This window comes from Tauraco erythrolophus, chromosome Z (assembly GCF_009769465.1).
Source record: "Tauraco erythrolophus isolate bTauEry1 chromosome Z, bTauEry1.pri, whole genome shotgun sequence".
In the NCBI taxonomy this organism is placed as follows: Eukaryota; Metazoa; Chordata; class Aves; order Musophagiformes; family Musophagidae; genus Tauraco; species Tauraco erythrolophus.
The window spans coordinates 30,026,851-30,043,102 of NC_141496.1; the positions used below are offsets into that span (position 1 = coordinate 30,026,851).

General features: G+C 41.0%; 2 protein-coding genes across 2 annotated transcripts in view; one reads left to right on the forward strand and one right to left on the reverse strand.

Moving 5' to 3' along the window:
* The window catches only part of HMGCR (3-hydroxy-3-methylglutaryl-CoA reductase), a 213,999-nt gene that overhangs the window by 28,834 nt on the left and 168,913 nt on the right, over nucleotides 1-16,252 (reverse strand). The window lies entirely within an intron of this gene.
* The window catches only part of ANKRD31 (ankyrin repeat domain 31), a 78,090-nt gene that overhangs the window by 5,971 nt on the left and 55,867 nt on the right, over nucleotides 1-16,252 (forward strand). The window contains 8 exon segments of the mRNA XM_086629310.1: nucleotides 2,425-2,471; nucleotides 3,120-3,214; nucleotides 4,241-4,281; nucleotides 6,093-6,215; nucleotides 7,319-7,606; nucleotides 11,836-12,429; nucleotides 15,475-15,610; nucleotides 16,075-16,206. Of these exon segments, the coding sequence (XP_086485436.1) occupies nucleotides 2,425-2,471; nucleotides 3,120-3,214; nucleotides 4,241-4,281; nucleotides 6,093-6,215; nucleotides 7,319-7,606; nucleotides 11,836-12,429; nucleotides 15,475-15,610; nucleotides 16,075-16,206 (1,456 nt within the window).

Here is a 16,252-nt window from a genome sequence, read left to right on the forward strand (position 1 = left end):
TGTCAGCCAGTCAAAAGAGGTTTAGTAGTTGTTCTGCTATCTTCCTGACCTCACTTGGTCTCTGGATAATGTTCTGTGTAAATGGCCAGGCTGATTCGTACAAAGCGTGTGTTCAGCAAAATCAATAGCTTTCTGCCAGCTATCCCATTGCCACATTTTGAAACTGCATCAGTCAATAATTGTTGCACAAAGAGCTTCTAAAGAATCTGTTCTGTTCCAGGGAGCCTTTTAGCAGTCCTTCCTACTGGGTGATCTCCACCTGGAGCTCTTCAGATCATTGCTAAAACGGTTGTTCTTACTGTGTTGCTAATACGTGTGCAACCCAAATAAGTCATCACTTAGTGTCCACACCGAGATGCTCTTTCCCAGAGTTTTCCTAGTGCTGTGAATGTTCTCCACTGTATGTCAGTTGTTTGTTTAAAATTGCAGCCAATACGCTAATAGTCCACTAATTACCCCCAGTCTTCAGCTCATGTGGAAGAGAACCGTTTTGTAGTTCACTTGCCTATCTTGATCATTCCTGGGTCACCTTAGGCTTCACATAAAGGCTTTTTTTCCATACTAGAGGAGATCTCTCTCTTACCTACAGTCAGAGGCACAAAAAGCGGATCCAAGTTCCTTTTACTAAAGAGTTTTACTCAGAGCAACTGACATCACGTACCTGGACTTATCCAAAGCATTTGATACTGTCCCACAGGACATCCTTATCTCTAAACTGGAAAGACGTGGTTCTGATGGATGGATCACTCGGTGGATAAGGAATTGGCTGGATGGTCACTCTCAAAGAGTTGTGGTCAACGGTTCAATGTCCACATGGAGGCCAGTGACGAGTGGTGTTCCTCAGGGGTTGGTACTGGGACCAGTGCTATTTAACATCTTTGTTGGAGACATGGACAGTGGGATTGAGTGCACCCTCAGCAAGTTTGCAGATGACACCAAGTTGTGTCGTGTTGTGGACATGCTGGAGGGAAGGGATGCCATCCAGAGGGACCTTGACAGGCTGGAGAGATGGGCCTGGGAGAACCTCATGAAGTTCAACAAGGCCAAGTGCAAGGTCCTGCACATGGGTCGGGGCAATCCCAAGCACAAGTACAGGCTGGGCGGAGAATGGATTGAGCGCAGCCCTGAGGAGAAGGACTTGGGAGTGCTGGTGGATGAGAAGCTCAGCATGAACCGACAATGTGAGCTGGCAGCCCAGAAAGCCAACCGTATCCTGGGCTGTATCAAAAGGAGCGTGGCCAGCAGGTTGAGGGAAGTGATTCTGCCCCTCTACTCTGCTCTCGTGAGACCCCACCTGGAATACTGCATTCAACTCTGGAGTCCCCAACACAAGAAGGACATGGAGCTACTGGAACAAGTCCAGAGGAGGGCCATGAAGATGATCCGAGGGCTGGAGCAGCTCTGCTATGAAGACAGGCTGAGAGAGTTGGGGCTGTTCAGCCTGGAGAAAAGAAGGCTCCAGGGTGATCTTATAGCAGCTTTCCAGTACCTAAAGGGGCCCTACAGGAAAGCTGGAGAGGGACTTTTTACAAGGGCGTATAGTGATAGGACAAGGGGCAACGGATTTAAACTGAAAGAGGGCAGATTTAGGTTAGATATAAGAAAGAAATTCTTTACATTGAGGGTGGTGAGGTACTGGAACAGGTTGCCCGAAGAAGTTGTGGATGCCCCATCCCTGGAAGTGTTCAAGGCCAGGTTGGATGAGGCTTTGGGCAACCTGGTGTAGTGGAGGATTTCTGTGCCCATGGCAGGGGGGTTGGAACTAGATGATCTTTGAGGTCCCTTCCAACCCTAACCATTCTATGATTCTATGATTCTATGATTCTATGATTCTATGAGTTTGAATTCGGTTCCTGCTCTGACAGTAGCTTTCTCCTTACCCACATTCCCTTTCCTGTGTCTACATGTGGCAGACCTGCCACTTCAGAGCCTGCTAATGTGCAGGTCTTGTGAGCTAAGTTCCTTAATTCTGCCTTTTCCGGGATACTGAGAGTTGTATTCTAAACTCCACAGTCTCTGGAGCAGCACCCTGTCTTACATAGTGAAAAGAGCGCATTGCTACACGGAAAGGTTAAAACCAGATTTTAAATAAAAAGACCTTGTGTTTTGTTCTTCTGATGTATAAAACACTTGAAGTTTAAAGCGATCATATCTTACTTACATCACTATGTTTTCCTTCTGAGTGAGTGTTGTCTTTCATGGTTTTGATTTATTTTTCAATATTTTTCTCAAATAGCACAAATTAAAAGAAGATTTAAGTGGAATGGCTTTTGTATCTTATTAGTAATGTATGTAAAGATTGAATCCAAAAATTCCATTTCCCAACTCAATTACAGAAGGAAGAAGATAGCCATTTAGTAAAGCTGAGAAAATAAATAATGAAGTACTTTGTTCAATAACTTACCATGTTTTTTTTTCTTTCAGATACCTCAAGAGGCATACACATCTGACCAGTCTCAGTCTCTACTGCAGTGAGTATAATACATCATACAGGAATTCCAGTCAGGCATTGTAATTAAACAATTCTGTTATACCTCCATTTGTATGTTATTTTATGCTCAGTGTTCTATTGTAAAGCAGTTTTCTTGTTTGCTGAGCGAAGAATCTATATTTATATCAGAGGTAATTCTGTGTCCAGTATGAGTCAAACTGTACGTGTATTTGTTTTTATTGATGATACTGCCTTTAATGGTATAAGGACATAAGCAGCAGGAATGACAGTAAACTACTCAGGGAAAACCATTGGACAAATAAACAAAAACTTGTAATAAATAATATTAGACCTCTTTTTCTTAGAAGTTATGGAAGGATTTCAGTAGAAGATGGATTTGTAATGGAAATACAGAAAGAACTAATAAAAAATAGGAAGGGCCATTTGTTCACTTAGAGAATGAATGTACAAACATTAGCTAGCTCCACTTAGGAAATCTGGAAGTCTTAGTTATTGCATGTCCTCCTAAAGAGAAGTATGCCTCTAAATTAACTGCAGTTGTTTCCACAAATAATTTTAAGTACAAAACTGCATAAATAAACTCTTAAGTACTGTAGAAATTTTCTTAAGCTGAGCAGATTACAATTCTTTCTGAATAAGAACTTTTTGTTATGTTATTTCATTCCAGGGGTTGGATAAGCTGTCCGTCACTTACTGAAAATATTTCTAAGGCTGTTTTTTCACTAAATGCTGCAGTAGAGAGAGAGCAAAATAATTCTGTAGGTATGTTGTATTTTGTACAAAACTGAAAGTTGCTCTAGCTTTGGCACAATCTTTTGAGAAGCTGAAGATGAGTGTCCGTGCAGGTTTATTTAGAATCTGAAGGTATGTGGCCTTTGCAAGAGTTGTTTAGTTTTCATCTTTGTCTTAGAATACAAGTTATGGTTTTGTTAGTATTCTGCTAGATTTGATTGAAGAAATAACTGTTTTCATAAGACAGTATGATATTTCCAGCCTAAAAGTATTTCATTGCTGTGGGATTTTTTGACAAAAGTTACAGGCCACATGGTACTCAAGTGCCATGTGGGTACGTAAGGTAAGCATGGATGTAACTGTCATTGAGGGTTCCTACATGCTTCTTGCTAACATATCCGAGAATCAAAGACATATGAAAGAAAGGAGAAACAAAAATACTGCTGGTCATTCCCCAGATCTGTCTGTCACCTGCTGCTACTGCAGCTGACCTTCAGTTCCTCTGTGGTCCCAGTAGTGCAGGACTGCCCCATCTGTTTTGCTGTGTCCCTGTCTGAGCTAATTTTTGCTCACCCGATAGAAAACCATTCACCTTGTTTCTGATTAGGAAATTCCCAGGGTGTCATATGAATGTCAAAACGCAGTGATGGGAGCAGACGGAGTGGGAGCAGCCCTTTTCAGAGGCAGTAAATTATTGAATTGTTTTAGCTGTATTGTCTAATTGCGTTGTAATTACAGAGGGCAAGGGATAGGTCTCATCCTGTGGAAAGGGCGGCAATTCCGTGTGCTGATAGTCTTTGGAAACACAGGCCTCTAAACCACAGTAAAGAAATGTGACAAAATAGACCTGGAATATAATTTGGTGACTAACAGAGCCTAACTAGAAACCTTACTGCTAGTTCCACTTAGGGAACGTGACTATAGTAATTTTTAAGGTTTGAAACTTTAGCCGTAGTCAGGAAGTGAGGCCATTGTATTAGAGATGATGAGACAACTTTCAGAAGTTTAATTCAGTGATAGTGCAAATGAAATATTTGTTTGCTTTCCTAATTTTAGATATAGAATCGAATGGATTTCAGAAAGATTCAGAAGAAAAGGTTAGTGTATTTTTACAACTGAATGTATATTGAGTATAAATTAATTTAATTTGCATTAGAGAATATTTTACTGAAAAGTACCTAGTTCTTTCATTTTAAAAAGCACACACATAGCTGTTGAAACTGACACTGAGTGCATTAGGTGAAAACAGCTTGAAAGCTAACCTTTATTTTCTACTTTTTGGATAGGAACTGCAGTTTTTAAGCTTGTAGGGCACAAAGGTAGAAGCACAGCAGTAACAGTGGAGTAGGAAAAACAACACTATGACATAGAATCTATAAGGGCCGTTACTTAAGCTAGAGTGATGAAGACTTTTAGTAGCTTAAAACGTGTTTTCCACCAGTGAAAGCTGGCAATAGGAAGGTCTTTGAGAAGGATCAGAGTATCTGTAACTGTCCTTCTGTTCGGGAGTAACGATCTCCTTGTGGCCAAAACAGAGACTGGTAGTACCAGTCTCTGATAAATCTCTTGGATAATCCTTAAGCTGCTCATGAGTGACAGGTTTCACTGCTGATGAAGTGAAAGTGAGGGAGTAGCTTTGGAGCTACCTTTTTTCCCTATTTGTTGACTCCTTTCTCAGCAATACTCATCAGGGATAATTCCATTCTAGTGTGAGCCCATCTACTTGGTTGTTGCAAGGTACTGCCCGTTTTCTTGGCCATGCATTTCTGCTGCTTCCTTTGGGTCAACACTAGTGCTTGTTTGACCCCCAACATGAAGCAAGTTTTGGGGAACAACTGTCAGATGCTGTTAAATTTTTTTTTAGTTATTCTAGTTTTCAGCCAGGTTATCTTTTAAGTCTAACCCGCCAGAAGATTCGACAATATATGCATGTGAATCGTCCAGCCCAGAAATATCTTGAGAAAGAGTTGCAGGTTCTGCAACCTCCAACATAAACATCCAGTGCTCAGATGTTCCCTCAGTTCCTCTCTACTTCGCCTCTTCCCTTTTTCCTTCCAATACTCCTGCCGTTTTTGGTTTGCAGTCAGTGAAGTCCAAGTAGCAGTGAAGGATTTGCGCAGATTTCTCTCCAGTTAGCAGAGGAAGCGCTGGCAGCACTTCATGAAGGGGTTCTTGGGCTTTGCCTTTGTATCATAGAATCATAGAATGGTTAGGGTTGGAAGGGACCTCAAAGATCATCTAGTTCCAACCCCCCTGCTGTGGGCAGGGACACCCTCCACTACACCAGGTTGTCCAAAGCCTCATCCAACCTGACCTTGAACACTTCCAGGGATGGGGCATCTACAACTTCTCTGGGCAACCTGTTCCAGTGCCTCACCACCCTCTGAGTGAAAAATTTCTTTCTCTAGATCTAATCTAAATCTGCCCTCTTTCAGTTTATAATCCATTGCCCCTTGTCCTATCACTATACGCCCTTGTAAAAAGTCCCTCTCCAGCTTTCCTGTAGGCCCCCTTTAAGTACTGGAAAGCTGCTATGAGATCACCCCGGAGCCTTCTCTTCCCCAGGCTGAACAGCCCCAACTCTCTCAGCCTGTCTTTATAGCAGAGGTGCTCCAGGCCTCGGATCATCTTCATGGCCCTCCTCTGGACGCGCTCCAGCAGCTCCATGTCCTTCTTTTGTTGGGAACTCATGTCTGTATGCTGTCGCCTGCAACCACGATGTTAGTTGTGTCTGCTCTGCCACCTCTGTGCTGTTATCTCCTTTTGTTGTCCTTCTGAGGCACAATGCCCTCTTTGTGCTTTCTGATTTCTGGTCTGAGTTCTTCCCTGACAGGTTCATTGCGTTCAGGTCTGTGTTTGCTGGACTGAGAAATTGTCATTGAAATTTATTCTGTTGCCATTTCTGCAGCAAAAAGTAGCTGTGATTACCAACTCCTATTGCAATGCCATGGACAGTTTTGAGGATTTTTGCAGCAGTAGTGACATCAACTGCATGGATCCTAGAGAATGGAGAGAATCATACTGGGTACATGTAATGCTTGCTGCTATCTGCAGCTTCTTAGGAAACTATGCATTAACATACAGCAGGATACCAGTTCCAGTGTTTCTTCTCTGACATTCCAGTGTGGAACAATTTACAGTGCTATGCAGTGTTAATTATCTGCTGAAATCACCTGCTTAATGCACAGAACATAGCATTATGACAGTTCGATCTAGCACCATAGATTTGTACCTATAAATAAAAAGTTAGAATTCTATATGGATCGATTTTACTTTCCTTTTTTTCAGAGAGCCTGATTAAAATGAATATTGGGGAAAAAACAGTACTTGCTAAAATTCACCAAAGACAAGTTAGAGACCAGAATGGCAAATTGTTCATGTCTTGTAGCAAATACGATTGATTACATGGTCAAGTATCCCTTGTCTCAGAAAAAAAGAAAAAAAAAAAGAAATCCCCTAGGCTATACCTTTTTGAAAAATATACAACTACCAATATACAACTATAATACCAAGTTTATTAAATGAAACATTCTTATATAGAATTAGTTAAATAGAACAAAATCAAAATGCCTTGAAACAAAGATTGCCTATGATTAATAGCCTCTGGCAGACTGAGTGTGTTGAGAATATCTCCGGAGAGGATATTTTAGGAGCCTGGAGTAAGAAGGTTGGAATTTATTCACTGCAGTGAATTATACTTTTTGCATACTGGCTGATACTGGCACTGGCAAGATCCGAGTGCTGCAGGATGACCTCTTGTGAGAGGAACCAGTGGCCATCACAGGCTTACGTGTACTGATTTGAAGAAAGGGTAGGACAGACACCTTGACAACCAGCAGTGAGTCACTGGGCATATTAGTTTTGTGTATCTATTCCTGAAAACAGAAGAGAAATTAATTAATTAACATAATCTCTTCATGAAGTCCTGACACCATAGAATGACTCTTGCTGGATTTTCTTAATGTTGATGACATAGCAGCTCTGATTTCTGTTGTGGTTAGTCTGTCAATAGTGAGGCCAATAGTGTTCAACATCTTCATTAATGAAAATAGAATAGAATGCGCCCTCAGCAAGTTTAGAGATGGTACTGGGAGGAGAGACTGATGCACCAGGTGGTTATGTTGCTATTCAGAGGGACCTGGACAGGCTGGAGAACTGTGCAAGGAGGAGTCTCGTGAAGTTCAACAAGAGGAAATGCAAAGTCCTACATCTGGAAGGAATAACCTCAGGCACCAGTACATGCTGGGGACCAACTGGATGGAAGGTAGCTCTGCAGAGAAGGACCTGAGGATCCTGATGGACGAGAAACTGGCCATTAGCCAGCAATACACCATTGTGGCAAAGAAGGCAAACAATATCCTGGGCTACCTTAGGAATAGTGTTGCCAGCAAGTTGAGGGAGATGATCCTCTACTCAGAACTGGTAAGGCCACCTCTAGAATACTGCGGCCAGTTCTGTGTCCTCAGTATGAGAAAGATAAGTGGAGCGAGTCCAGCAGAGGGCCACAAAGATGCTTAAAGGATTGGCACATCTTGTTCTCTAAGGCCTTTGACAAGGTCCCCCAAAACATCCTTGTCTCTATATTGGAGAGATGAAAATTTGATGAAGAGACTGTTTGGTGCATGAGGAATTGGCTGGATGGTCACATCTAGAAGATAGTGGTCAATGACTCAATGTCCAGATGGAGATCATTGATGAGTGATGTCCCTCAGGGATCTGTATTGGGACCAGTACTGTTTAATATCTTCATCAACAACATGGACAGTAGGATCGAGTGCACCCTCAGCAAGTTTGCAGATGACACCAAGCTGAGTGGTGTGGTTGACACACCTGAGGGACAGGATGCCATCCAGAGAGATCTGGACAAGCTTGCGAAGTGGGCCAATGTGGACCTCATGAGTTTCAACAGGGCCAAGTGCAAGGTCGTGCACCTGCATCAGCGCACCGCCTGGTATCAGTAGAGGCTGGAGGATGAGGGATTGAGAGCAGCCCTGCAGAGAAGGAGTGCTGGTGGATGAAAAGGATGAAAAGCCGGGCATGATCCGTCAGTGTGTGTTCGCAGCCCAGAAAGTCAACTATATCCTGAGCTGCGCAAAGAGAAACATGGTCAGCAGGTCCAGGAGGTGATTCTGTCCCTCTACTCAGTTCTGGTGAGACCTCACGTGGAGTACTGCCTCCAGCTCTGGAGTCCTCAGTACAGGAAGGAAACGCACCCGTTGGAGCAGGTCCAGAGGAAGGCCACAAAAAGCATCAGAGGTCTGCAACACCTCTGCTATGAGGACAGGCTGAGATGGTTGTGGTTGTTTAGCCTGGAGAAGAGAAGACTCTGGGGACACCTTATTGCAGCCTTGGAATACTTAAAGGGGGCTTACAAGAAGGACAGGTACAAACTTTTTAGCAGGGCCTGTAGCGATAGGACAAGGGGTAATGGTTTTAAACTAAAGTAGGGCAGATTCAGACTGGATACAAGAAGGAGATTTTTTACAATGAGGGTGGTGAAACACTGGAGGAGGTTGTCCAGAGAGGTTTTAGATGCCCCATCCCTGGAAACATTCAAGGTCAGGTTGGATGGGACTCTGATCAACCTGATCTAGTTGAAGATGTCCCTGCCTATGGCAGAGGCATTGGACTAGATGACGTTTAAAGGTCACTTCCAACCAAAACTATGCTGTGATTCTGTGATCTTTCACATGAGGAGAGGCTGAGAGAGCTAGGAGTGTTGAATGTGGAGAACAGAAGGCTCAGGGAGATCATACCAATGTGTATGAACTCCTATAGGATGGAATGAAGATGATTGAGACAGACTTCTCTGAAGGGCCCACTGATAGGACAAGAGGCAATGGACACAAATTAGGAAGAAGGAAATCCCATCTGAACACAGAAAACCACTTTTTAACTGTGAGAGTAGTCAGATACTGGAACAAGTTGCCCGGACAGGGTGTGCATGCTCCACCTGTGGAGATATTCATAACTTGACTGGACATAGTCCTGGGCAACCTGCTGCAGCTGACACTGCTTGAGCAGGACGATTGGACTGAGTGATCTGAAGAGGTTCCTTCCAACCTCAACTGTTCTGTCAAACTCTGTGCATTCCTCATGTTCTATTATATTGCAGTCATCTTTAGCTCATCATTCTTACTAAAGCTGGTGGTGTTGACCCTTCTGAAGCCTTAACTCTTCTATAGTGATTCTCTTATATGTGTGTATGGAAAGGCTGAACTTCTCTGCTCTTGTTTGACTCAGAGCTAGCAGATGTAGGAGTCCACTTAATATTTCCCCTCCGCCCTTAATATTTATGCTTCAATATTGTTGAGTACAATTTTATCTTGTAACATTTGCAGGCCACAGTCTGTGACACCAAATAGCGGCCAATAACTTTTTAATTGTTCTCGAACACATGGAAAAAAAAAATCCTTGCATGTGAAGATTCTTCAGAGTGAACTCTGGTGCACCTCTGGTGTGAGGTTCTGAATCAGCTGGGGCTGGAGTTGACTGTGGCCATGCTCAGCTTTTTCACGGTGTGTGCTTACTGGGCAAAATGGGGAGATGAGATTCTGGGCTGATGCTAGAAGGTCGGCAGGATTTGTGCCTGGATTGAGAAGCATCTCAATTAGGATTTGAACTGGGAATAATTGAGACATAAGGAAAGTGGGATTTAAATCAAGGCTTTTGAAGTAGTGTGCTTATGTCCAGTGGAAGAGATTCACAGGTGCCGTGAGTTGGCTGGCATTCAAACCCTAAAAAGAATTAACAGCCTTATGTCGAAGAAATACCTTTTTCTCTTTGGCATTCTTACGTAGAAACTTCTGGTTTAGATAAAAGTTGCTTGAAGAATAGGTCTTCTGGTGGAGGATGGACCTGAACCTGCATTTACCTTAATGTTGATATTTTAGTGCTGAGCTACTGACAGAGGGGAAATGCTACTCTTCCTCTCGGTGAAACTTGTGTTTGTTTAGACCATATTTACCATACTGGGGTCTGCAAGAGAGAGAACTCCCTGTTTTGGTTCAGTTCCCAGCTGGGTCAGCCTTGCTCGTTCAGCGGTCAGCCTTGCTCCTCTGTTCCTTTTCAACAGGCAATTGAAGGTACAGAGACCTCAGGCACTGGGCTTTAAGTGTGTTTCTGGATAAGTGGCAGCTGAGGATGGGTTTTAGGGGGGGCAAATTTTGACTTTTATTATATCCTGCAGGTTTAATTAAAACTCATAGAGCAAGTCCCACAGGATTTTGCTAGCAGAAATGAGTGCTGAAGAAATTTATGCACGTGTAGTTGAATGAGGGTTCTGTGAACACCAGTGACATTTAAATGTTGAATTTCAGTTGGTATTTGGGTTTTTAGGATCTTGCAAAATTAGTCATTATGTCTGCCCAATCCTCCATTAATATAAATGTAAGTTTCACTTGCCCTTCAAAAAATGCACCAAGCTGTTTTTTTAGGAAATTTGTAATATGCATACACACTGTTTATACCACAGTTCTTCAAGTGTAAAAAGTTATGCCAGTGGGTTTTTTTCCCGTTGTTGAAAGTCTGCACAAGTTGAAGAAGTGGTCTAAAATACAGCAAAGTAAAAAGTAGTCAGTACTTAAAAAGGAACAATTAGCTGCACAGGTACAAAATAGGAAACAGCAGACTGGGCAATAATTTTGCAACAAAGAATTAAGGATTTATAATGGTTTACACGCTGAATGTGAGTCAATACTGACAGATTTCTGCCCTTTCTGCTTTACTGTGTGTGAGCTTTGTCAAAATCATGTTACCAGTGGTTAAAGGATTCTTGCACCGCCCAGTATTGCCACTTGGTGGAAGCAAGAGTCTAAAAATGGATCGAAATAGGTTGTGTTTTGTTTTGTTTTTTTTTTTTTCCTTCAGATCCGGTATTACTAAGCAACAGCACTATTATATACAAATGTTATTTAGAAAAAAATGTTTTTGATCTACTGAGGCACCTGATTTTCTCCTGCAGAAGCATTTGAAACAGGGATAGGAAAAAAATTGAAAAAGCTATGAATTAGTATAAAAATGGGTGCATCTGTTGAAAACAGCTCTAAGTGACTAGAAAAACAGTAGCAGTATTACTTTTCCAAGAACCGTTATGGTTTTGTGGTTCCGAATTCAGTGTGGAAACTCAAATGTGCAGCCTCCAAACATACTCCTAAGGTTTTGAACTGAAGCTTGTGAGGCACAAATGCTCCATCTCTCTGTGGGATCCACATAAACACATAATTGGAGCTCATATTTTGTGTATTACTAACTATGGTTTTTATATTACTGTGAATATGTTGACTATCATTATTTCTGGGTGTCAGAAATTTTTAATGCCTTTCTTTTAAAGCCCTTTAACACCTCACGTCATTGGCAATGACATAATATCTTTGACTTTAGAACAGTTTTAGTGTCTCTTACTCTGGATTTTTGCTGCTAGGGAAAGTCAACAGCTGAAGTACTCTATTTTTGGAACTGAGACCTCAGTCTAACTCTTGTTAAGAAATTGTATGAAGGCTTTGAGTCTTGTAGTTTATGCAAAAATTGCAAATAAAATATATGCATATATATGGATGACTTCTAAAATCAATGTTAATTACATGCTTTTTAGAAGAGTTTTTCCATTCCTTTTGTAAACAATTATTTTTTTTAGTGTTTGAATTTCTCAGAAATTTAGTGATGAAGATCTTGCTCCATAAATAAACCTCTGTATAGATGCCCTTCTGGAGGATATAATAACGGTTCCAAAGGAACAGACACCGCAAGATGTGTTTCTGCATGTTTTAGAAGACTACCAGAGAACCTGCATGACCATTATTGACACAGATAACAACGTAAAAGAACATTCCCCTAATAATGAGACAGATCTTTCACCAGCGTCCCCAGGGAAGATGATTTTGTCCAGATCCCTCAGTGATTCTGAGGGTTTTAAAATGATAAATCCGTTGTCTGACAAGCTGGAGTGTCAGGGTCATGCCTTTTCCAGTGATCCATCAGAAGATGAGAGCAGTGATGCCCTGTCAGTACAGATTGTGATAACTCTGAGTACCTTGTCAGGATCTGTAGCACAGCCTGTCACTCCTGTAGGGCCAAATGAGAGAAAACTTAACACCACAGGAGAGCAGTTAAATTCAGAGCCCAGTATTCCCCAGTTCGATGATAGCTGCGCACAAATAACAAACATGATTGAGCCTCAACTTGTTCAGGTGGAAAAAATGAAAGCCTTAACTGGATCTAACTTGCAGATGGCAACAAATGAACAAGTATATAAACAGCTTAATTAATATTCAAAAATTAATGTTTATTGTAAAATATTTTATAGAATAGCAAAATTGCTTGGAGATGTGAGTCTTGGTAAAGAATAAGCTGGCATTGTTAATTTACATGTGTAATACATTTAAATTGTTTTTCTTTTATAAGTCCAGTAATGTTTTCCTGTTTTGATATATATATGTTATGAAAATAGCTGAGCTTGCTGGGATGGGAAATCTAGTAAAGTTCATTCAGTGACTGCCATAGAAATCTAGAATTGACATGGGAGTTTCAAAAACTCCTCATTCCCCTGTACATCTTCTGTCTCACATTCTCTCCAAGGAAAGTTCCAAAATACTATTCTGTTATTTCATTGTAGCACACTGGTATATACCAGTCAATTTCAACTCCAGGTTACTACGCCATCCGGTTCTGGCTTTTCTCCAGAGTATAGTATGCTGATTTCTGCTGTCATACTTCTCACCACTGCAGCATGCAAACTCTTTGGAAGTACTCAGAAAAGAAATTACAGTTGTCTTTCCTTTAGACCAGAAAGATTACTTGCGGGGATTTTTTATGCATATATTTAGAAGTGCATTTATTTACTTTAGTTCTGCCAATGCAAGACTTACTAAAAAGGTTGAGGCACAGTTTTATGTTTGTGTCCTCCCTTGAAGAAGCCAGGACGTATAGATGCGACGCATGGTCCTTCTTTCTGTTTTCTTGTCTTACTCTGTGCCGTTCTTTCCACACTGCTATGTCCTGTACTGTAAAGGTGGTCTGGATTAGGTTATTTGGATTCAACAACATGAATGCAAAAATCTGGAGAGGAACATAAAGGAAATGCAACACTATAGTCTCTTCCTGCTTAGGTTATAATATGGGAAAGACACATAGGAGACGTATATTTATGCTGCAGAATGTAGTAGACATCCCTTGTAAACCTGGAATCAGATTCTCTGCTCTGTGTTGTCTTTGAATAATCTGGAGCTGCAAATCAATCGTCAGTCTTATATAACAAGCTATTTGAGGTGGGTTTAGAGTCATTTTGCTTCCCCACAATGGCATGAAACATCCAAAGACCATGAGTTAATTCCATCTTTTGCTGCAGTATTAACTGAGTATAACAGTGTGTAATAAAACGTACCACAAAGGTAGCTGATTTCAAGGTGCTGAAAGGTCTCTAGGCTAATTGTCTCAGAACCGTAGCAGCTTAGAAAGCTTTTTCAGTGAAGTGCCAATTTCTGAAATTTGTAGCACAGCTGTGTGAAGCTTAATGTATAGATTTACTCAATATTGCAGTGAAGATTGTGAAGCAGGGTCCTGGGGGAATGGGAATCTCTAACTCTTGTCAATTAATAATTGATATTAGCTTTTTTTGTGCCTCCATCTACTGTTCTTGAAGGCAGAAAGTAGGGAGGCAATTTAATGAGGAAAAAAATCCCAGTTAATTTTTTAGTAACTATTACATTCTAACAGTATATTGTTCAGCTTGATCTTTTCTCATCCTTGTTTCTTCAGAATAGCCTTATTGTAGTGAAACAGGAACCCAAAAGAGGAGAGTCTGTCCTGTAGATGCAATTGAGATGCTGGATAGCCCATGCATTTTAGTATATGGTCTCTTTTAAAGCACCTGGCCTTTTCTTCTCTTTGAAGTGTTTTCTTCTTCTCTAACCTTCCTTCCATAGCAGATGTAATGCCATGGAAAGTAATGCATTGATAGTTTTGTTAACTGAAATACTTGGGTTTTCTTCTGGCACGTTAACATGCATCATCTCTTGACCTGGAGAGACCACTTCTGCGAATGCAGTTCATCTCTTCAGTAGCCTCTCTGCTGAATATGTCAATTAAAAAAGTTAATTAGTGAATCCTCCATTTCCATCTATGTCCCAAGAAAGGACTAAGAAGTTCTCCCACATCACTGTGAAAGAATTTGTATGCATGTGTTCTGAGGGTGTGTCCCAAGAACTTTCAGCACTACTCAAGTGTGTAGTGAGCTCATGAGTACTCAGGTTCTAGCAGCTGCTTGAGTGATATGCAGCAGCACATCACACTCACTTGACTAAAACAGTAAATAGACTGAAGTAACTCAAATTAACTGCCATGTGATGACGTATCTTTAGGATTTCTCTCTCTTAACTGATACAGATAAGCCTCTGGTAGACACTGATCATTTAGGTTCCCCTTTGCACAACTTAGGACAAAGTGAATCACCACCATTTCTGAAAGTAGCTCTTCTTCGTCACCTTTTGATAGGAGTAATGAGAATGCTAGTGTCATCTAGATGTCTGGCTTTTAGAAGGCTGAAGGTAAGTGAAGTGAATCTCATCTATGGTGGCTGTAGCTCAGGGACAATGTTTTATAACTAACTTCTTTAACTTTTTAAAAAGTTATATCTCAGCTAGGAGTTACTAAATCTCAGGTGAAACATGCTTCTTGATCTTGTGCATGTTTCTAGGCTTGAGCAGGAGTGAGAGAAGACAAACTAGCTTAAGACATCTTAAATATCACTTTATCTTTTAGGGCAGGGGCTCGTGTACGTAGGAAACGGAAATGAATCTATTAAGTCATTTCATATGTCTTGTCATATTTCAAGGCCAGGTTGGATGAGGCCCCGAGCAACCTGATCTAGTTGGAGATATCCCTGTTCCTTGCAGGGGGGTTGGACTAGATGACCTTTGAAGGTCCCTTCCAGCCCTAACGATTCTATGATTCTATGATTCTATGTCCAAGCAAACAACTTTCAGATAGTAACAACTTTTGTTCGCTGACGGCCAGCCTACATCTATTATTTAAGTTGTAATTCTGAGTACCCTGATTGCCTTGGCTGATTCTGCCAGGGGCACATGGTGTGGCATAGTGCTTTAGGAGTGCCTCTCCTATGGCAGCCTCTGTCTCTCATATCTGTAGAATTCCAGTTATTCACTTAAGCAACCCCTCCATTGTCTGTAAACACACATATAAATTATAAGACAGTGTTCTTGGAGCTGATACGTATAGCCCTTGTTTTAACTGCATTTTTACTAGTTGCTTGTGATATTTCTTTTTTGTCACAGCCTGTTGGTGATCAGCAGAGAGAGAAAGAAGTAATTTCAAATTACTTGGGTGCCACCTTTAGTGGAAAACAAACTGAGGAGGGAAGTTCACATTCAGTGGAGCCTGTAGCGTGTGCAGAAACAGCCCAAACAACATTAAGGAGACCAACGCAGTTAAGAGAGATGTCCTCAAGAAAGTGCAGAGATGATGTTTCCAGTCATTGCCAAATACAGGAAGAGACTTGGCAAAGGATGTCTCACAGTAGCAGCACAACAAGAAACCAAGCTAAGGATTCAGAGTATGACAAAATAATGCATAATATTCTTTTTTTTAAAAAAATAAAATAATGTAACCAATACAGTGGATACAGAGTACTCATTCCTCATGTGAATGACTTTAAATGATCAAAAGGTAAAGGTTTTACCTTTTATTTAGAGATCTGGAGGTTAGTTTCACTCCTGATTTACTCTTTATTCAGTACTTCCTAAGTTAGCCTATATATTTGCATGCTATTACAGACTTCCTTTTAAAATCAAATATATTTACATTCTCAGCTCTGCTATAAATATCTGTTTATATAGAGAAGAGAATATTTTTATTGATTCTAAGCAAATCTCTTGCCAGTAAAGTTCAGAAATCTACTTTGAAAGACAAGCAGGATCTAGAAACAAACATATGCCAAGAAAGAACTCAGAAAGAGGACAGAAAACATAAGCAGAGAAGAAGGAGCAAGAGAATCAAAACAAAACTGAGTAAGATCTTGTCTGATGCTTGTCATACATATTATTTTTTTATTCT